Source organism: Tripterygium wilfordii, chromosome 8, assembly GCF_013401445.1.
Source record: "Tripterygium wilfordii isolate XIE 37 chromosome 8, ASM1340144v1, whole genome shotgun sequence".
Classification (NCBI taxonomy): Eukaryota; Viridiplantae; Streptophyta; class Magnoliopsida; order Celastrales; family Celastraceae; genus Tripterygium; species Tripterygium wilfordii.
In genome coordinates this window covers 9,295,869-9,315,685 of record NC_052239.1, presented here as the reverse complement: position 1 = coordinate 9,315,685, position 19,817 = coordinate 9,295,869, and the positions used below count along the sequence as shown (strand labels likewise).

The window sequence follows — 19,817 nt, the reverse complement described above, 5'->3', positions numbered from 1 at the left end:
ACGAAGCAAGGAGAGAATCTGTAACCTCCAGGAGATGAAATTTGTTGATGTAAGTTTGAGAGGTATAGCAGAGATGGCCTGGACAGTGACTGTAGAGGACTTGCCAGAGATCGGAATCACGATAGCAGTAGACTGGGAAGGAGGAGCAGCCATGGCTGGGTTTGGAGAATTTTTTTTTTTTTTTTTTTTGACTCGTTAGAGTGCTACGGCTTCGATACCATAAAGAGCTTTGAGCATATGATTTTACTTAATCAAAGGAGAGGAGATACAGTTGATATATACATGATGTTGCAACAGCTATATGGACAGACTAGCTAAGACAGAGACATGGGTAGGACATGTGTAAACTAAAGTAAAGACATAGGTAGGACAGAGGTGACAGAGATTCCTGACACAAACATATCCGTTGGAGTGTAAACTAAAGGAATCCAAAGACATGTGTCTCTACAGAGTTGTATCTGCTTGGGCTTGGGCTTTGATATGATTCTTGATGTTGGGCTTGATATGATTCTTGATGTTGGGCTTGTTACTCTCCTTATTCTCCTCATTACTAATGACCCCTGATCTTCTGGAGACTTGATGCACATACACAGGGAACCATATTTGCAAATGGAATCAAGAAAATCATTCCATAAACTGGAAGATAAGAGGAGCTTTAGGAGACAAGGCAAGCCATGCTAGTTCTGCACGAGACACACAATTCTCAGCTATACATGCTCCATCTTATTATTCTGCACCGCTTAAGTAACAATGTGTTGCTCTGCATATGAACAAAATTCTCTGTGTTGCCATTCCTTTCAGAACTTTCTTAGCAACATCATGACATGGCATCTCTTTTAACCATCACACACTTAAATATCTACACAGTAGTTAGAATTCCCAGTCGTCACTTGTTAAAAACTTAAAACTGACTAGTCTCCAATGAGTGTTGGCTCTTCTCCAGCATCTCATCAAACCCGTCCTATGGGCTATCCAATGAATCCCCGGAGTTAAAGACCCATAAGGCTGACGTATACAGATGTTCAAATTTGCAGATGAAAAAGGTTCCTGGACATTCCATGAACAACACTCAATAGTCAGCAGATAGTATAATATCATAACCAAGACAAGCCGAGAACATTCAAATTAAGCCCTTGCGCAAAACATTTACAACTAGAATTCTCAGAGGCAATAGCATCTTTAACATTTAAATCACTTTTGCTGTTATCTTTTTTTTACGCAGACTAACTCATTACCATGTCCCCTTTCCTTCTTCTTTTTCTAGATGTTGCAACATGACCTTTCCATTGATTTGGACCCAAGTAGCTAATACCACAGAACCACATTTCAAAAATAATGCAACAGATTCCCACGCTAAATACAAAATCTTGAAGGCCGGAAAAATTATCATGAAAACAAAAACAAGAGAGTGTGCAGATTAGTAACCTGATCACCGATCTCATGGCCCTCAGACTGGAAGAGAATTGGTCGGCATTGTTTATCCTCATTCATCAAGCTTGAATTCTGAAAGTGTGTCACAAGGGCAGCCTTACCCTGGATCCGTGCATATGCCAGTGAAGCAACTTTTTCACTTTAAATTTGTAAAATTTGTGAGAAATAGATGAGGAGTTAGAAAAGAAAGAGATGAGAAGAGGAAGAACTGATTGTATTCATTGAATAAAACAGCTTGACTTACAATCTGTGCAAAAGTAATATATATACAGAGAAGTTCCAACAGTCATAAAAAATAACCGTTGAAATTAATTGGTACTGACCATGGGCCAAAGCCCAGATAAGAAACACTCTATGGGCCGAGTTGGCCAAAATAAAACCAAGTTAACATTGGGCCATAAGATAAACCCAACTGAAAGAGCCCAGCTTAGAAAGAATGGAAAGAGCCCAGCTTAGAATTGTTAGGGCACCCGAACATCACTTTCATCTTCATTGTGTCTTTCGTCTTCTTTGTCTTCTTCAAATTCAACACCCCCCCCGCAAGCTCGACGTGGTGGGGGAGACCATGTTGAGCTTGGCTAACAAAAGCTTGAGCGTGATGATAGGAACACCTTTAGTAAGTACATCTGCTGGTTGTTTTTCTGATTTTATATAGCTAAGACTGATTAATCCTTGCTGAATTTTCTCCCTTGTAAAATGACAGTCAATTTCTATGTGTTTAGTCCGTTCATGAAAGACAGGGTTATTGGCAATGTGAATAGCTGGCTGACTGTCACAATGTAAGATCATCGGTAGGTTAATCTCCATCTGTATTTCTTTAAAGAGATTATGTATCCATTGAAGTTCACTAACTGCTGCTGCCATTGATCTATATTCAGCTTCTGCAGAGCTTCGGGACACAGTTTTCTGCTTCTTGGACTTCCATGCTATGAGTGATTTCCCAAGCTTGACGCAATATCCAGTCACGGACCTCCTGGTGTCTTTGCAAGCAACCCAGTCAACATCGTAGTAAGCTTCTACCTGCATGTTAGTTTTCGAAGGATAAAACAATCCTTCTCCTATTGTGCCCTTAATGTATTTTAAAATTCTGTAACCTGCACTTAGATGCACATTAGTAGGGTTTTGCATAAATTGTGCAAGAGTATTGACTGAAAAATTAAGATCAGGTCGAATGATAGTCAGATACATTAGTTTCCCTATGAGTCTTCTAAACTCAAGAGGATCTTCTAATCTTGTTCCTACATTTGATGATAATTTGACATTAACATCAATTGGAGTGTGAATTGGCTTACAGTTGATGTATCCAGTTTCCTTCAACAGATCTAAGGTGTATTTCTTTTGATTTATGAAGTACCCTGCAGCTGATTTATGAACCTCAATACCCAGAAAATATTTTATTTTTCCTAGATCCTTGATTTTAAAACACCTGCTAAGGTAGGCTTTTACATTCTGGATAAGATCATAATCATCACCACCAGTAGCCATATCATCAACATATAAAAGTAATAGAACTGTTTTTTCATTCTTCCTATAGTAAAAGAGAGAATAGTCTGTTTTAGCTTGATTAAAACCAAATTTTAACAATGCATTAGTGCATTTAGTATTCCATTGTCTAGAAGCCTGTTTAAGACCATATATTGATTTGTTTAATTTGCACACATGCCCACTAGGAACTGTCATTCCTGGAGGGGGCATCATATAAACAGTTTCATTCAATTCTCCATTTAGCAAAGCATTGTTCACATCTAGATGTTCAACATACCAATTATGCATACTGGCTAGGGCTAGAAATAACCTTACTGTGGTTATTTTCACAACAGGTGAAAAAGTTTCTAAATAATCAAATCCTTTGCATTGGTTGTACCCTAATGCCACTAATCTGACTTTATACTTATCCAATGATCCATCTGAATTAAATTTAGTTTTATATACCCACTTGCATCCAATTGGTTTTCTTCCTTCAGGAAGAGGAACCACTGTCCAAGTTTGGTTGTTTAACAATGCCTCCATTTCAACTTTCATGGCTTCACACCATTTTTTAATCCTTAGATGCAGTTTTGTATCCTGCTGGTTCAGAATGTCCATATATATTATTAACATATGTATTATGTTCTGTAGAAAAATTCTGACTTTGACTAATGTTATTCATGTATCTATCCTTTACAACCAGTGTGTTTATATTGCAGTCATAGTCTTTTAGGTACTCAGGCATTTTTCTGACTCTGTTTCTAGGTTGTTATATTTCCTTTGAATATCTCATTTCTTTAGACTTTTCTTCAGTTATTTGGATATTTTCATTAGGTCTTCCTTGAATGAGTTCAAAATAGTCATTTGCTAAACTGTCTTCCTTTTGTTTATCTTTGAAGGGAAAATAATTTTCCATAAACTTAACATCCCTTGAAATGAATATTTCTTGAGTTTCTAAATCTTGTACCTTATATCCTTTAATTCCTAGTTGATAACCTAGAAAAATACATTTTATAGCTCTAGGATTGAATTTTGAATCTGATGGTTTATTATCCTTTGCCACACAATAACATCCAAATACCCTAAGGTAGCTATAATCAACCTTCCTCCCATTCAAAATTTCATATGGGCTTCTCCTTTTTAATTTCTCAGAAGGTAGTCTATTTATTAAAAACACAGCGCTTGAATACAGTGACTCCATAATGTTTCATCCACACCAGATTCCAGTTTTAGAGTTCTAGCAACATCCAATATATGTTGGTGTTTTCTCTCCACAACACCATTTTGTTATGGAGTGTAATTACAAGATCTTTGATGTACGATTCCCTCTTCTAGGTATAAATTATTTATTTGGAATTCCAATCCATTATCACTTCTAATGTTTTTTATGTTCCTGTTAAATTGTGTTTTTACAAATTTTATGAATGCAAGAATATACTTCCTGGTTTCACTTTGATTATTCATAAGATAAATCCATGTGTGTCTAGAATAGTCATCCACAATAGTAAGGAAATATTTATATCCTTCTAAAGATACTATGTGGTTTGGGCCCCAAATATCCATATGAACTATTTCAAAAATATCTACTGAATTAGTCACACTGATGTTAAACTTCTTTCTTTTCATTTTACCCAATAAACATTCATTACAATCACCAAAATCATTATAAAATTCATCCCCTAGCAGTCTAGTTACAAAATGTGAAGGATGTCCCAATCTCCTATGCCACAAAATCCCATTCACTGCTCTCACGAAATTTCCTTGGGTTTCTTTAGTTCTTCCATCAGTTTCTCCCATCAAATAGATTCCTTTAAGTAAACTTTCCATTCCAATCTTCCTGCAGGTGCTCAAGTCTTGCATTTCACATTTTCCATTCTTAAAACATACTTCAAATCTTTTATCTTCAGTTATTTTTTCTACAGAAAGCAAATTTACTGAAAATGTAGGCACACACAGAACTTCATTTAGGACCAAACTATCCCCTATTTTTGCGGATCCAATGTGTGTGATAGTGTGTTTATCACCATTTTGCGGAGTTACATAAGTGTTTTTAGTAGGGAAATAATTAAACAATAAAGAAATATCATGCACTACGTGATTAGATGCTCCACTATCAATTATCCATGTATGCATTTTAGATTGAGTTATGTGTTTACCTCCCACACTAGCAACAAAGCCCACATTTGAATTTGACTCTGCATGATTGGCATTCAGCAAACACATCAGCTTCTCATATTGTTCAGCAGTGAATTCCATCTTGTTTGAATTGCTTGACATTTCTGAATTGTTGTTTCCACTGCCTTGAATGTGGTTTGCTGAATAATTTTTGTTTTGATTCCAGGGGCCTTGACTGGTTCTCTGTCTCTTGAAACCGTCATTTGGATAGCCATGGATCTTGAAACATACATCAATGGTATGTCCCTCTTTCTTGCAATGACTGCAGAATGTGTTATTTCTTGGTCTCTGTCCATTGTTGTTGACATTCTTTTGAAATCTCTGGTTCTTATCAAAGTTTTGTCCCTTTGATTGAAATCTTTGCTGTCCTCCATTTGTGTTACTATTCTGTTGTGTCTTTTGAACATTCATTGCCAAATAACTTTGAACCTGTTGAGCTTGTGTTCCATCTTGATTTTTGTCTCTTCTTCACATACCATGCCTAGAGTCTTGTCCATGTCTGGCATAGGCTCCATAAGCTGGATCTGACTAGCTATAGTCTTGTACTCATCATTAAGTCCATGTAGAAATTGCAACACTCTTTCTTCTTCTTCTTCAATTAGGATTTCTTCCAGTAAATCACAGTAGCAATTTCCACACTTGCACTTTGGTCTTCTTCTGTATGTTGCATATTCATCCCACAAAGTCTTAATCTTTGTGAAAAAATCCATAATTGATAACTCCCCTTGTTTGATTGAAGAGATTTCCCTGATGAGTTGTGACTTTCTGGTTCCATTTCTCTTTGTATATTTCTTCTTGAGGTTGTTCCATACATCATAGGCTGTAATACAACCTTGGAGACTCATCATGATTTTTTCATCAACACATCCTGCAATCCACCTTTTTACCATGAAATTGTTTGTTTTCCAGAGTTGATAATTTGCATCTGTCATGGCAGGAACTTTTATGCTTCCATCAACGAAACCCATCTTGTTTCTTGATTCTTGATTCAAGTGAGTCGACCATGCAACTGCTCCAGAAACTGTAGTTGGGGCCAGTTAGCATCACGGGTATCAAGTTCGTGATAGCAAAATCAGAATTTTGTAAGTAGAAGGGGTTGAGAAAGCTGTAAGAAGCTGGATTTGGTAGGATACCATTGCCACCCAACATAGCATTTTCTGTAGAATTCATCATGGCTTTGGATCTTCTTGTGTAAACGATCCCAAAATGCTCCGATACCATGTAAAATTTGTGAGAAATATATGAGGAGTTAGAAAAGAAAGAGATAAGAAGAGGAAGAACTGATTGTATTAATTGAATAAAGCAGCTTGACTTACAATCTGTGCAAAAGTAATATATATACAGAGAAGTTCCAACGGTCATAAAAAATAGCCGTTGGAATTAATTGGTACTGACCATGGGCCAAAGCCCAGATAAGAAACACTCTATGGGCCGAGTTGGCCAAAATAAAACCTAGTTAACATTGGGCCATAAGATAAACCAAAATGATATATGTCCATAATTTTGGTGTCCATAAGTGTCCATAATCTAGGTGGCATGAGGAGAAGTATGGGAGACCATTTTGTATTAGATGGTCTCCCACATTTCTCCTCATGCCACCTAGATTATGGACACTTATGGACATCAAAGTTATGGACATGTAGTGCTTCCGTAAGATAAACCCAACTAAAAGAGCCCAGCTTAGAAAGAATGGAAAGAGCCCAGCTTAGAATTGTTAGGGCACCCGAACATCACTTTCATCTTCATTGTGTCTTTCGTCTTCTTTGTCTTCTTCAAATTCAACAAAATTTCTCCCACTTCTTGCCATTGAATGCCCGCACAAATTTTCTGGTTTAAGTTCTGGAAAAATTCAAGGGGCCGCATGGTTTTATAAACAGGCCAAACTGCACAGATTTACAGCTCACCATTCTGACACTAATGACACATGCTGTGTAATTTCTGAAAATCTAATAAAGTATAGACTTGTTAGATTATATAGTACAGGGACCAGAATTGAACCTCATAGAAGGGGATGATGTTTGAAGGAGACACCATGTTGATAAAGGCATAACCCACATTGCATTTATTCTGCAACCAGAGAAGTTTTACTTTTACAACAATTCCATTAGAACAAGATACTAAACACACGTTCTCCATGTGTACATATTTACCTTAAAATCAATAGGCAAGTAGAGAAAATCATAGGTACCCTTGTGTTTTTCATCAATAGCAGCCAGTAGCATCTTGGAAGTGTACCTAAAGAAAATGACAGCATTTATCAACGAATCTCTAGGAACCTAACAGCATACTTGTTTTACAAGCAAAATCAATGAATCTTACTTATTAGGGATGGTTTTAATCATTAATGTAGTCGTAGTATCTTCCCTGCTTACGATTTTGTCCAAATCAAGTTGATACTGCTTCTTGCTATCTATTTGGCTACCATCATCTAGCCGTCGACTTCGACCATGTTCAGCCAGCCCCTCATTACTGGTTGGTCCAGGCCCTAAATATGCAACATTCCCAATAAAGGTAGGATTGTGCCTTGGCAATGACATCATCCGAATACTCGGTGAATCATTCTCACCCATATTTCCTGGAATACCAACATAGCACTCACTGCAGAACGAGTACCTAGGCTCATCATATAATGTCCGTTACTGCGATTTATACCCATCCCTCCATATGCAATAGGGCTCCTGAGAGTTGTTTCTGGCGACTCTGGAAAGAAGCCGAAATGCCTGTCAAGAGGAGCACCAGAGGGAGCAGATCCCACATGATGATGAGAACCAAGGAAAGAACCAGGCTGACTAGTGTATGGAAAACCAAGCCCTCTCCCACTTGATGTGAAAGGATGCCCCATAGATGATTTGGGTCAAGCAGAATGGCCAAGCGCGGAGTTGGGATTTGGACTTCCCCATAGAAACTGAGGACCGGAAAGTGTTCCAATGCCTGGTGAACTTGAATTTGATTTGCCAAAGGCAGATATGAGCCCAGCAGTTGCACTTAACTTTTGCTCAGGAAAGGAATGAGAGTGCTGATAAATTGCTCCTTGTGTGGACCCAATATTTGTAAATACGTTGTTTGCGTGGTTAGCCTTTCCTTGATCCTTACCAATTGGTGCAATCTTTCCAAAGTTAAGACACATGAGTAGGAAGAACGCAAGCTAACCCAGGCAAAGTATTGCTATTTACAGGGCTAAGAGATCCCACGCCCGGAGATTTACTAAAAATTTTCAAAGGATTATGTTCAACAGGGCTGCCTAATAGTGCCCAGTTACCTGTCATTGCAATGCTGGAATTTTTAGCTATAAGCCAAAATGAACTTCAAATAAGAAGAGGACAAGAAACTGTCAGTTAACTGTTATCAAAGAGTAGCAGAATTTTTTTTAGGGGTAAATGTCACTTTTGGCCACTGACAGGTGACCCACATTACAACTCAGCCACTTACATTTCAAACATTACACTTTGGCCATTGATACAACTGAGTTGTAATATGGGCAGGTTTTGCTAGGTTTGGGGTAGTCAATGTGATGACATGGCACTTTGACCAAATGGAATCTGTTTAAAAAGTGATAGGGCAAACGGACTAATGATGTGTCATGCCACGTGGATTAGGGTTTGCACTCATTGGCGGGTAATCTGAGAGGGAAAATTTGGGATAAAGGGTTATGGGTTATATCTTATAAACCCTAACTCTAATTTGCCATTTTCAGAACACAGATTTGCAAGCATCTCTCTTCTATTCACTCTGTTGCATTTCAAAGTCTCAATCAATTCAACATAGTTGCTTCATCAGGTATGGTAGCGTGATTGAGAGTGTTTTCTTCCCTATACCGACATCGACTTTCTTTTTTATTTCTTAGTATGGGTTTGTGCAAGTGCTTTGTACAATAGTTTATGACTTTAGTGTGGTTTTTGCTCTGTACAATAGTTGATGTCTCTGTTTCTATTTGTATTTGGCTTTGCTTGTGTCATTGTCTTTGTGCATTAGTGATCCCAAAGTTTTGGAGTTTGCCCCACATGTTTCTCTTTTACCCTGAACTCTGTTATGTTAAATATTTAATGAAATGCTATTTTGTTACACTTATATATTGTCAGGGTCTATGTTGTTACAGTCTTTATAAATTCCCCAGGAACCGTTGGAGTCAACTGCCATGTATGTATTTTTTGAAAAGAAAAAGAAAAAGAAAATTCCAATTGTGCAATTGGTAGTTAAAAAACGGTTTCTTTGACTTTTTTGTGTCATCTCATCACATTAACTGGCCCAAACCCAACAAAACCTGCTGGTGTTACAACTCAGTTGTATCAATGGCCGAAGTGTAACGTTTAAAACGTAAGTGGCTAAGTTGTAACATAGGTCATCTGTCAGTGGCCAAAAGTGACATTCACCCACTTTTTCAGTAATAGAAACTTCCAAGATATATTTACCAGGAGGAGAGTTGGACACAGGTGAGCCTCCTTGATGCCTAAAAGTTCGAGCTTCATCTTGATCTACCTCTAGGATCGGTTGGTGCATCAAACTGAACACAAAAAGGTAGTTTTAGCTAAAATTCAGAAATTACAAAATGTACTACTCTGATGAAGTAAAGCAAATAAACAAATATAAAATGTTATCACTACCAATCAAAAGAAAACATAGAATGGAAGGGTTATCCAATTCTATAGCAGAAGGATATTTCAGAAATATCGAGTAACAACAGTTGGAAGAGGTCAGTGATCCCAATGCAAAAGTGAGGTTACACATCCTGACCTGCTCAAAGGAGGGCCATATGATGGCAGTCTCAACCATTGCTTATTCAGAAACTTGGTTTGTAGTTGTATTCCTAACTTGAAAAGGCATAAAAAAATATGCAATTCTTGGAACGTTTGTTTCCATAGGAACTTCTCTCTATTATTCAGAAAGGCGTAAAAAACTATTCAATTCCTGGAACGTCTTTGACACTATGTTCTGCAGGGAATTCTCTTGACAGCACAATGGTAAGCTGCACTGTATGAATGCAACTCTGCATTTAATCACCAATTATAAGCTACTTTCCTCAAAGAAGGCTCTTGTCGTAAGGTAATGTATCAGAATTAGGCATTACCAAAGAAGAATTGAAGGCCTTCTCATGCTTATCCAGATTGAAGTACCAGAACGAGTTCATTGACTTATGATCACTGGTGAACTGCTGGATAGCTTGGCTTGAGAGGGATAATGAGCTTTTCGAGCGGCGGAATAATCTTTTTCCAGTTCAAAAGGGAAGTGAAGAGATTGTAATGTGAGACCAATGACCTTAAGTCAATTTTAATGTACTCCCTGGCACCTTTTCTTCTTTTTTTTGTTCCCTCTCTCTCTCTAGGACACTTAGAGTGTGTTTGGATTGAGGGATTTGGAGGGAAGGGAAGAGAAGGGAAAGGGAGTTTCCTTCCAATTCTCTTGTTTGGATAGTTTATAAAAAATTGAGGGGAGGGATTTAAGGGGATTTGGGAGGAAGATTTCTTTAAATTTTTGTCAAAATTCTTTCCTCCCAAAATGGAGTCATTTGGAGGGAAGAGATTACTAATTAAGTTACTTATAAGTTAAAAACCTATTTTACCCTTGGACATAACACTTAAACATAAAAAAATAAGGATAAACTAGTAAATTAAACTATTTTTCTTTCCTTTCTTTTTTTATCTATCCAAACATGAGAGAGGGAAATGTATTTTCCCTTCCATTCTCTTCCCTTCTCTTCCTTCCCTTTCCCTTCCCTTCCCTACCCCACAAATCCCTCAATCCAAACACACTCTTAGAAGTCTATTACTGAAAAAGGAGGCACGAGAGATACCGGTAAAGAAAATTTAACCCATAAAGAGAAACAGATGAACAAAGGCAATGCAGCTCATGAAGAGCGCGGCCCTTTTCACCTAGAGATAGGCAATTTCCTGTCACCCTCTAACTAATAATATTATAATTTTCAATTCAACAAAAAGATGTATCAGCTTTCCTATTTAAAAGAAAATGACCTCCCACTTGCCTGTATTGGGGAGAGGTTGTTTCTAGGATTTGAACTTTAACACCTAGGTTGTAGCTTCGCCACTATGCCACTAGGCCAAACGTTCACCTTATCAGCTTTACTCAATGAAGCCAAAATAATTGCTTCAGTTATTAGCATGAACTTTAGAAAGTTTTTGAGGGCGGGCCGTCATTTTTTAAAACTGGTGGACACAATATTGGATGTCATAATTTAAAGTATACCTACTCTGCCTGGTAGTAGAGATGAAATCATAGAGAATGGAAATGACAGATGCAAATCATGAAAGAAGAAGAAAAGTAAAGCTAAGAAAAGAGTAAGCCCAGGGAGTTAATATGACGATATGCTTTTTACTTGAACCGGCTTCCACTATTTCACTGTGAACAGTAACCCCGCAACCTTGCTCCGATCCCACTTGTTAGGAAATTGTGGGTTGAAGCATACTCACAACTAAAGCGAACAGGTGGAAAGTAATTCAAAAAGAGAAGACCCTCATTCTCAGTCAAACTCCCCTTCCATCTTGCAGCAACTAGTGCAAGGGATTACAATAGTTTGCACTGTAAAACACTAAAATGCTGAAAATTTTATTTCCCAATTGATTTGTCATCGCCAATTTCCTTACCCTCTAAAATTCTCCACAATCAACTTTAACATAAACAACTACATGATGGTAGTCGTAACCTGTTTTATAATTCCAAATTATACCAAGGTGATCTCACGTGTAGTCCTCATAATCATGCCAAATATCACTCAGCCAATTTAAATGGCACACATTAAATAAGTTAAAAGCTACTGTCATACCACCTTCTACAATAAATATTTCGATTATCATGATAGAACCTTTTTCAGCAGAAGAAATATGCAGGGCCCAATTATCTCTGATTAATAATGAATAAAATAATTCTCCTAAATCAAACAGCATGGTACATGGAAAAAAGAATAACTGATTCCCCCCTTTCATTAGGGGTTGGATGGCAAGAAGAAAGACCAAGGAAAAAAATGCCTCAAAAATTTGTGATAATGCCAACAGAAAAGACAAAACTCAGTATTTACCTTCTACGAGCTCCACCAGGACGGCTAGGTTCAAGCTTAATGCGTTTTCCAGCTATGTCGCTCCGGTTTAATGCTTTGAGAGCTGCATCTGCTGCTCTGATATCAAAGTATTCTATGAATTTATGGTGCTGCTTGTGTGGTGTTTCCCTGATCTGTATTTTGGAGTCACGTAAAGAATTAGCTTAATGGGCAGACATGCACAAAGCAATTGAAATCAAGTACATGAAGCCTCCACCTCTTTAACCTCCCCATAAGCCCCGAAAATTTGACGAATGTTATCATTTGATACCAAAGGATCCAAGTTGAACACTACAAGAGTTCCCTGATTTATATCTTTCTCCGATGGATTATCCTGATATGTAGGTAAAACAACTCTTTGATAAGGATGTTGATAAAATCAACAGTTTCAAACAAAACCTAAGAGAACTATCCTATCTCAAACCTTTGGAATTGAAAAATGAATGTCCAGCTTTCTTCGTCTCAATGGCTTATTTTGTAATGCACGCATTGCGTGGCGAGCCGCTCGAATATCATAGTATGATATCATCACAAATCCCCTGTGTTTGCATGCAGTGTATAAAGTTCGAATGTCCCCATATTGCTACAGCAAACGTCAGATTGAACATAAGCAAAATTTTCAGACTATAACCATATTTGTTGCACATAACAAAGGAGAATGATTCAGAGATGACATTATACTCTCTTGAACTGCAAGAAGTTAACCATAACAAACGAGGGACAACAGGGAAACAATCACTTTCTCACTGGCTAAGGTTAATATTTTGATTAACATGAAGTTACCTCAAAGAGAGTTCTCAATTCATGGTCCTCCACATTGCTATTGATATTCCGAACAAATAATGTTCTGGATGGATGCTACCCACTCACACTCCCAACACCATTTGAAAGTGTATAATTGCCAATGCCGTTTGTTGAAAGCCCATCTGATATGTTTAGCTTTGACATGTCAATACTTAACTTCTGTTGAGCTTCAAAATCCAATTCCATCCCACCTCCACTTCCGAAGAGGTCATATTCTTCCAAATCCTCTAGCTGACTAGGCAACCCATTAAAATCGAAATCGTCCATTATGCCAGCAAGAAGCTCCTCTTCGTCATCAGGAAGTAAGTTCCCAATTGCATTATGTTCAACAGCTTCAAGTTCATCTTTACCTTCGGCTTCTACATTAAGTTTCCCTAAGTTAGGCGAGCTATCATCAAGAGATTGGCCATGATCCTCTGAATCAGTAAAGTTCACTGCATGTTGGCAAAATAAAATCTCAGAAGTCCCTGAATAACAGGAACCAAGAAAAAACCTTGTAACAGGAGCTGTATGCATACACTTCTCATGCGGAAGCACGGGCAACGAGCTAGAGAACAAGCTTGCATCATTGGATGCTTGATATGCCATTGGTTTATGTGGGATTTCCCACACAGTACTGTTCACTTTCTCCATATTAGCAAATGGCGAAATGGACCAACCTACAAACAGACATACGATGCTGCTAAAGATATATCTAAGTACATGACATACGAATACGCATACGCAGACTAACCTGATATTGAATCCTTAGAATTCTGGTCCATCCAAGTACTTACTAGTTACACAAGTAGAGTTGGGAAAAACCAGAAACGAAGTAATCATTAGATTTTCAATTCAAGTCCAATACCATAGGTGTAGACAGATAAAGCATGGGAGCAATAAATAGAGATCATCACATGGTAGTCAATATCCAACACATTATATAATATATATCACAAAGGAACAAATAAAAAGACCCAGAATTCACCATGTAGACTAGGTGAATCTGTCATGGAAACCGATAGTCCATAAACTAAAAGCATAAGCCACAGCAGATTTAATCAGGAATTGAGTTCAAGGAAGACATATCTGAGTTTAAACTTAGGCAGTCAAGTTGATTCCTTATGTGAGACACGAAATAGTCCATCACATTTTGGTGAGGGGGGGATTATGCAGACAAGAACATATCAACCAGAAAATTTATTGATCCTATCTGTTCCACAACGAGTTATCAATAATACGAATTGAATGAAAAACAAACACAATACCTAACACTTAATCAGTTAACCCCATGTTAAATGCTCCCGGAACCCATATCAATCAAGTAAAATTTGGTCAAAACTCATGCAACCAAATTCAAAACACAAAAAGGGCAACAAAATATCCCATAGGAGGTCACAAAATAGCCTTAATGGGATGTCAGACCCACCCAAAAACTCAAATCATAAACCGAAGGATGCCCACTTTGGGCACATCCGGGAATACCCACCGACCAGAAACCCAATAAATCCCAACATCACTCACTTCTTCCTGAACAATCACCCAAAATTCCACTTATACCATCGTTTGTGCGCATACATGATCCAGAACAGTGAAAGTCAAAATGAAAAACAAACCGCAGAAATAACCCAGAGTAAGAATCACCTTTGAGAATGAAAAATTAGAGGGAGACAGTATTACCTCGGAAAAGAAATATAAAGAAATAAACAAACACTCGGAGGGGCAGTCTAGCAAATTCCAAAACAAGTTTACTTGTCTTCATCAAGAGATAACTTATAGTCTCACACACACACAAGAGTTTCGTAGAAGCAGAGATATTAGTTTCTTATACTCCTCTACTTCTCTCCCGCCGGGAAACCGGAGAATAGACACTCAATGCACACAGAGAGAAAATGAAACAAGAAAATTAGAATCAAAATTAAGAACTCAAAACGGATAATGATTGGAGAGAGAGCGGTGTATTTATTAATTATTTATGTGTTATTATTATCATTATTATATATATTGACGCAATACAATACGCACATGAAAATATTAAAATGCGTATTATTCTCTATATCCACCCCATTTATCCCATTTATTTTTAGATGAACATTATTTGCACACCATTTTTTACTAAATACATCTCGTTAACCTTTTAAAAACATATTAGAGTGGGGTGTATTTAGTAAAAACTGAATGGGATACAAATAATGTTCATCTATTTTTAAGTAAGTACATCACATTACCCTTTTTAAAATACACTAGAGTGGGTGTACAAATACACTAGAGTGGGTGTACTTAGTGAAAAATGGGATATATATAATGCTCATAATTAACAATTATCACTATTGTACAATATACTAATTATTCCCAGGGTGTGTTTGGTGTAATTTATATTTGAGAAAAATAAATTAGTGTTTATAAATCTCATGTCCCATATCGTCTGGGGAATATGTGAAGTACAATATATAATAGGTCAAACTTCTAAATTAGTAACAAAACACTTTTCCTTATAGGAGACGCACATGATCCTATTGGAACTCGAAAACAATATTGGGATGGGTGACCTCATGAGAAGACAAAGTTCTATGAGCTAGTATGAGTTGACTCAAACAAACAAAGTGTTACTTAGTGTAGAGGGGCAGGAAACAAGCCTCTGTAGTGCAAGCTTTGATGGTGTTGGGTGAGCTATCGCGTGGCGAAGGGGTTAAGTCTTTTATCCCACATCGCCTAAGGGAAGATGTGAAGTACAATATACAATAGGTTAAACTCAAAACTAGTAATAAGAGTAAGCCGTGTGGGCCAGTATGAGTTGACTCAAAGCGGATAAAGTGTTACTAGTGCGGAGCGACAGACTATTACATTATATATTGTTTGAGGGGTGGGCTTGTAGTGTCCAAAAATTGATTGGGCTCACTAACCTTCAAAACATGGGCCCAAGTCCAATACATAAAAGATGCCAAAAGCGGATAAAGTGTTACTAGTGCGGATGGACGGACTGTTACATTATAAATTGTTTGACGGGTGGGCTTGTAGTGGCCAAAAATCAATTGGGTCATTCATGGCATCTAACTACTACGTCTATTCTTGATTTGCAACTATCAATGACGTCTAGACTAGTTTAACAAACAAGAATGCATTAAAATCAATGGTAACTTTTGTTGCAATCACATAAGTCCTAGCATATAACGTCTATATCTAGGTAAATATGGTGTTAAAATTGCAAGAAGTTGTTCTCAATTTTAGCATGACGTCTACAACAAATTATATCAGAATAATCAAACCTAAATGGTGATCAGTCATCAATGTTCAATTATAAATTAAGTATAGCAATCAACACTTGAAATAGCATGAATCAAACCGAAATCATCAAACACTAATAAAGAGGTTACATCATCACCCTAGCAAAATGTCTAGTTATTCATGTTAGAATAAAACAAGCAAATAAATAAAATTGATCGTACAAATGAACTAAGCTCATGTAACCATGGGCTTTTATCATTGGGGCTTTAGGGATGGTGGGTTTTCTTTACGTATGGGGCTTAGTCTTGTCTTTAAATCAAACAGAGGAGTGGCTCCAAAAATGTTGTCAAAGACTCCAAACTGCCTTGCAACCATTTCTTTATTATGCTCCGCAACTCAAAGAACAGCCAAGCATCTCTATTTATAGAGAAAAGAGTGCGAGTCTTGCACGATATGAATTAATTGCGAAATACAGGCACGCGAGGAGTAATGCAATTTGCTGCTACAAAAGTCTTTACGCATGTTATCCAGGTCGAGATTTGCAACTGTTTAAAAGGCACGGGATACACTCTGAGGCAGAGATGCAAGTTGGTGGGTGATGGATGAATTTGACCGGTGACAGGCAGACTCAGCTTGGTATGCTAGGAATTGACTCGGAGAGTGTCGCGACTTGCAAGTGGACTGCTAGCTTGCGGCCCACGGCATTGAAGTGCAGCGACGGTGATCAGAGACCAGAGTCGTGGACGGTAACAGATAGAGGTCTTCTAGCTCAAGTGGACTTGTATATCAAGCTCATGTGTAATCCTGTTAGTAGCTAGTTTAGATTGTATTTCAGCTTCCCGGAGATAAGTAGATTAGTCATATTGACGCATATTGATACTCAAGTGGCTCAGATTTCGAAACCTGTTAGACGGCACGCTGATGAAGCACGCGGGATTGATGGAATCTGGTGAGGGAGTTGAAAATTTGGCTCGCCTGTGGTCGGTAACAGGCTGCAGATGAAGATGGGCCACGCGGCTTGAGAAGGCGATCAGCAATGGTGACAGAAAATGGCCGGCACTGCTGGTAGGCGTGATGATAATAACTCGAGATGATGCGAGATCACAAAAAAAAAAAAAAGAGGAGCCTTGCAAGTTGATTCAATGCAGGCAACGCGAGGTGGCTTGCTTGGCGAGATCTGGTGCGAAAGTTCACTAAACTCAACTGATATTGCCATTTTGGAGAAGATGGCGACATCATGTGGCCATTTTAAAAGGGCAGCAAACATGGGCCTTGATCGCATTCATGTATTGGGAATACAAGTGATGAACAAGCAAGTCTTGGGCTTAACATGGATGGGTCTGATGTAAGAGAAATGGGTTGAGTTGAGCCCCTTTTTGACATTATTATGGCCTGCAATTTTTTTGTGTCAACTTACATTATACTCATAATTTGTATTAAAAATCAAGCCCACAATTAAACTAAATTTTAAAAATTAAACGAAATCACATAATTGTGGGGTTTATGGAATTTTGGGGTTTAAGGGTTAGGGATTTTGGGGTTTATGAGATCTTGGGGTTTAGGGGTTTTGGGGGTTTAGGGGATTTTGGGGGTGTATGGGGTTTTTGGGTTTATGGGATTGATGGGATTTTGGGGTTTACGGGGTTTTGGGGGTTTATGGGATTTTGGGGTTTAGGGGTTTATGGGATTTTGGAGAAAACAAAGATAAGAAAAATAAAGTAATAATAAAAAATCATTAAAGCAATGTAAGAACCAAGAGAAACAACAATTATTTGAGTCGATCTATTTACCAGTGGCAATAGTTGGCTAAACTAAAGAATTCCATACCACATTTCCACCAAGTGCTGCCACATGCTGCAGCAATTCTCACCACTTGCTGTCAGAGGAAGTGACATTCTTAACAACCCGTCAACACAAAAACTTCACGGAAAAGAAAAAAAGAAAGGAGAGCTAACAACAGATGGATCAATCTTGGCATCACATCACGAACAGGAAAATTATTGCTTTCTTATCCTTTCAGAGGGTTCAGTGGGGGTGCGAAACGGATCTGAACCATTACCTCAGAGCCGAACCTGTGATAGTCGCCGGGAGCTGCAAAGGGCGATTCCCTCCGGTTTTTGATATAGGCTGCAAAGGGCGGCTTCATAGATGAGAAAGGGCACTGGCGTTTCAAGGCCTGCTGCTGTTGAGTCTGCTGGGGCAAGAAGACTCAAATTTTCAGAGGAAGAAAACTTTGGAGCATTCCTGGACATCACCATTTCAATTTGATTTTTGAGTTCTCGAACCCGAGATTGCACCATCTCGATTTTCCAAAGGGTCTGCTCAAAGGAACTATCACCATTTCCAAATTCCAAGAGCAGCTGGTCAGTAGCAATCCCAAATTTGACAATGCTATCAACATGCTAGTACATTGTTGCTGCTCCATATTATTATAAGAAGACGAAGAGAAAAGATGGCATTGAAGGTCCATCAATGCCATGTTCATAGATGCATAAAGAGCAATATAAAGTGCAGATATTTGTTGGAATTAGGAGAGAATATTTACGTTTCTTGTAATTATGGGTTGTAAATATTCCCTTTAATTTCTTTGATTTAGCTTCCTAGAATTAGGTTGATTTGATTGATTTAGTTTCCCTAATTTAGGGCTCTCAATGTAACTATATAATGTACAACCTCACAACATGAATATACAACACAAATTATTCAATTCTTCTTGGTATCGGAGCCTTAGGGTTTTCACCGTCATCATCACTGTTCACAGTACTTTTATGGTACTGTTCAGGCGTACTATTCATCCTGACTGTTCACGCGTACTGTTCATCACCATTGTTCATCGGGCAGTTTTCTAGTTTTTTGTTCTTCAGATTTGTCCTTGCAATTTGCTAATTGCGAGATGGATTGTGGTTCTTCTTCAGCAGATTTAAGCCAACTCCAGTCTCATATTGCTCAGCTCCAATCCCAAATTGCTCAGCTACATTCATCAGCTGTTATCGCTGCATGTACTCCTACTGCTTTCCATGGTAAGTCAGGGAATCCCACTTGGATTTTTGGATTCTGAGGCTAACAACCATATGACTGGTGAGCTTTCCACCTTCACCTCTTCTGTTACTCCTATCAACCAATCTGTCTGTATTACTGATGGTACTTCTCTCCCAATTCGTAGTCAGGGCAGTGCCCGTTTATCTCCGGATATTACTTTTCCTTCTGTTTATTATGTTCCTAAATTTACATGTAATCTTCTCTCGATCAGTCGCCTTGCCAAGCACCTGAATTGTCCTGTTGTCTTCTTATCTGACAGTTGTTTTTTACAGGACCTGACTTCAAAGAAGATTTTTGGCGGGGGTTTGAGCATGACGGCCTCTACTACTTTGGTGACCCACCTTCATCTGATGTCTCATCGTCTAGTCTTCAAGCTTCCACACTATCGGTTCTAAATCCTTCTACTTTATATTCCTCTGTTCTAGATCCTTCCACTTTATATTCCTCTGTTTTTTTCCCTTGCTACTTTAGATTTGTGGCATGCTCGTCTAGGCCATCCGCCTTTGAATAAAGCATGCAAAAATTTTAAATTTCATTGTGAGGTTTGTGAATTGTCCAAACATACACGCACTTCTTATATTCCTTGCATGCGTCGTTCTCTCGCTGCATTTGATCTTGTTCACTCTGATGTCTGGGGACCATCTCCCACTGC

General features: G+C 38.1%; 1 protein-coding gene and 1 pseudogene across 1 annotated transcript; both read right to left on the bottom strand.

Moving 5' to 3' along the window:
* Positions 1-4,499: 4,499 nt before the first annotated feature.
* Positions 4,500-6,004, bottom strand: LOC120004110 (GATA zinc finger domain-containing protein 14-like). The gene is made up of 2 exons (XM_038853358.1): positions 5,055-6,004; positions 4,500-4,752 (listed from the first exon to the last, which is right to left on the bottom strand). The coding sequence occupies exons 1-2, from the start codon at positions 5,482-5,484 to the stop codon at positions 4,709-4,711; spliced, it is 474 nt and encodes a 157-aa protein (XP_038709286.1). The 5' UTR covers positions 5,485-6,004; the 3' UTR covers positions 4,500-4,708.
* Positions 6,005-7,023: 1,019 nt separating this feature from the next.
* On the bottom strand, positions 7,024-14,944 carry LOC120004111 (annotated as a pseudogene).
* Between the last annotated feature and the right edge of the window lie 4,873 nt (positions 14,945-19,817).

Excerpts from the sequence above, each read along its gene's own strand:
- LOC120004110 (XM_038853358.1), bottom strand. The coding sequence starts at position 5,484 with ATGAATGTTCAAAAGACACAACAGAATAGTAACACAAATGGAGGACAG. Across the intron at positions 4,753-5,054 it reads CTTTGTTGCTAGTGTGGGAG|GACTTGAGCACCTGCAGGAA; the intron begins GTAAACACATAA and ends TGTGAAATGCAA.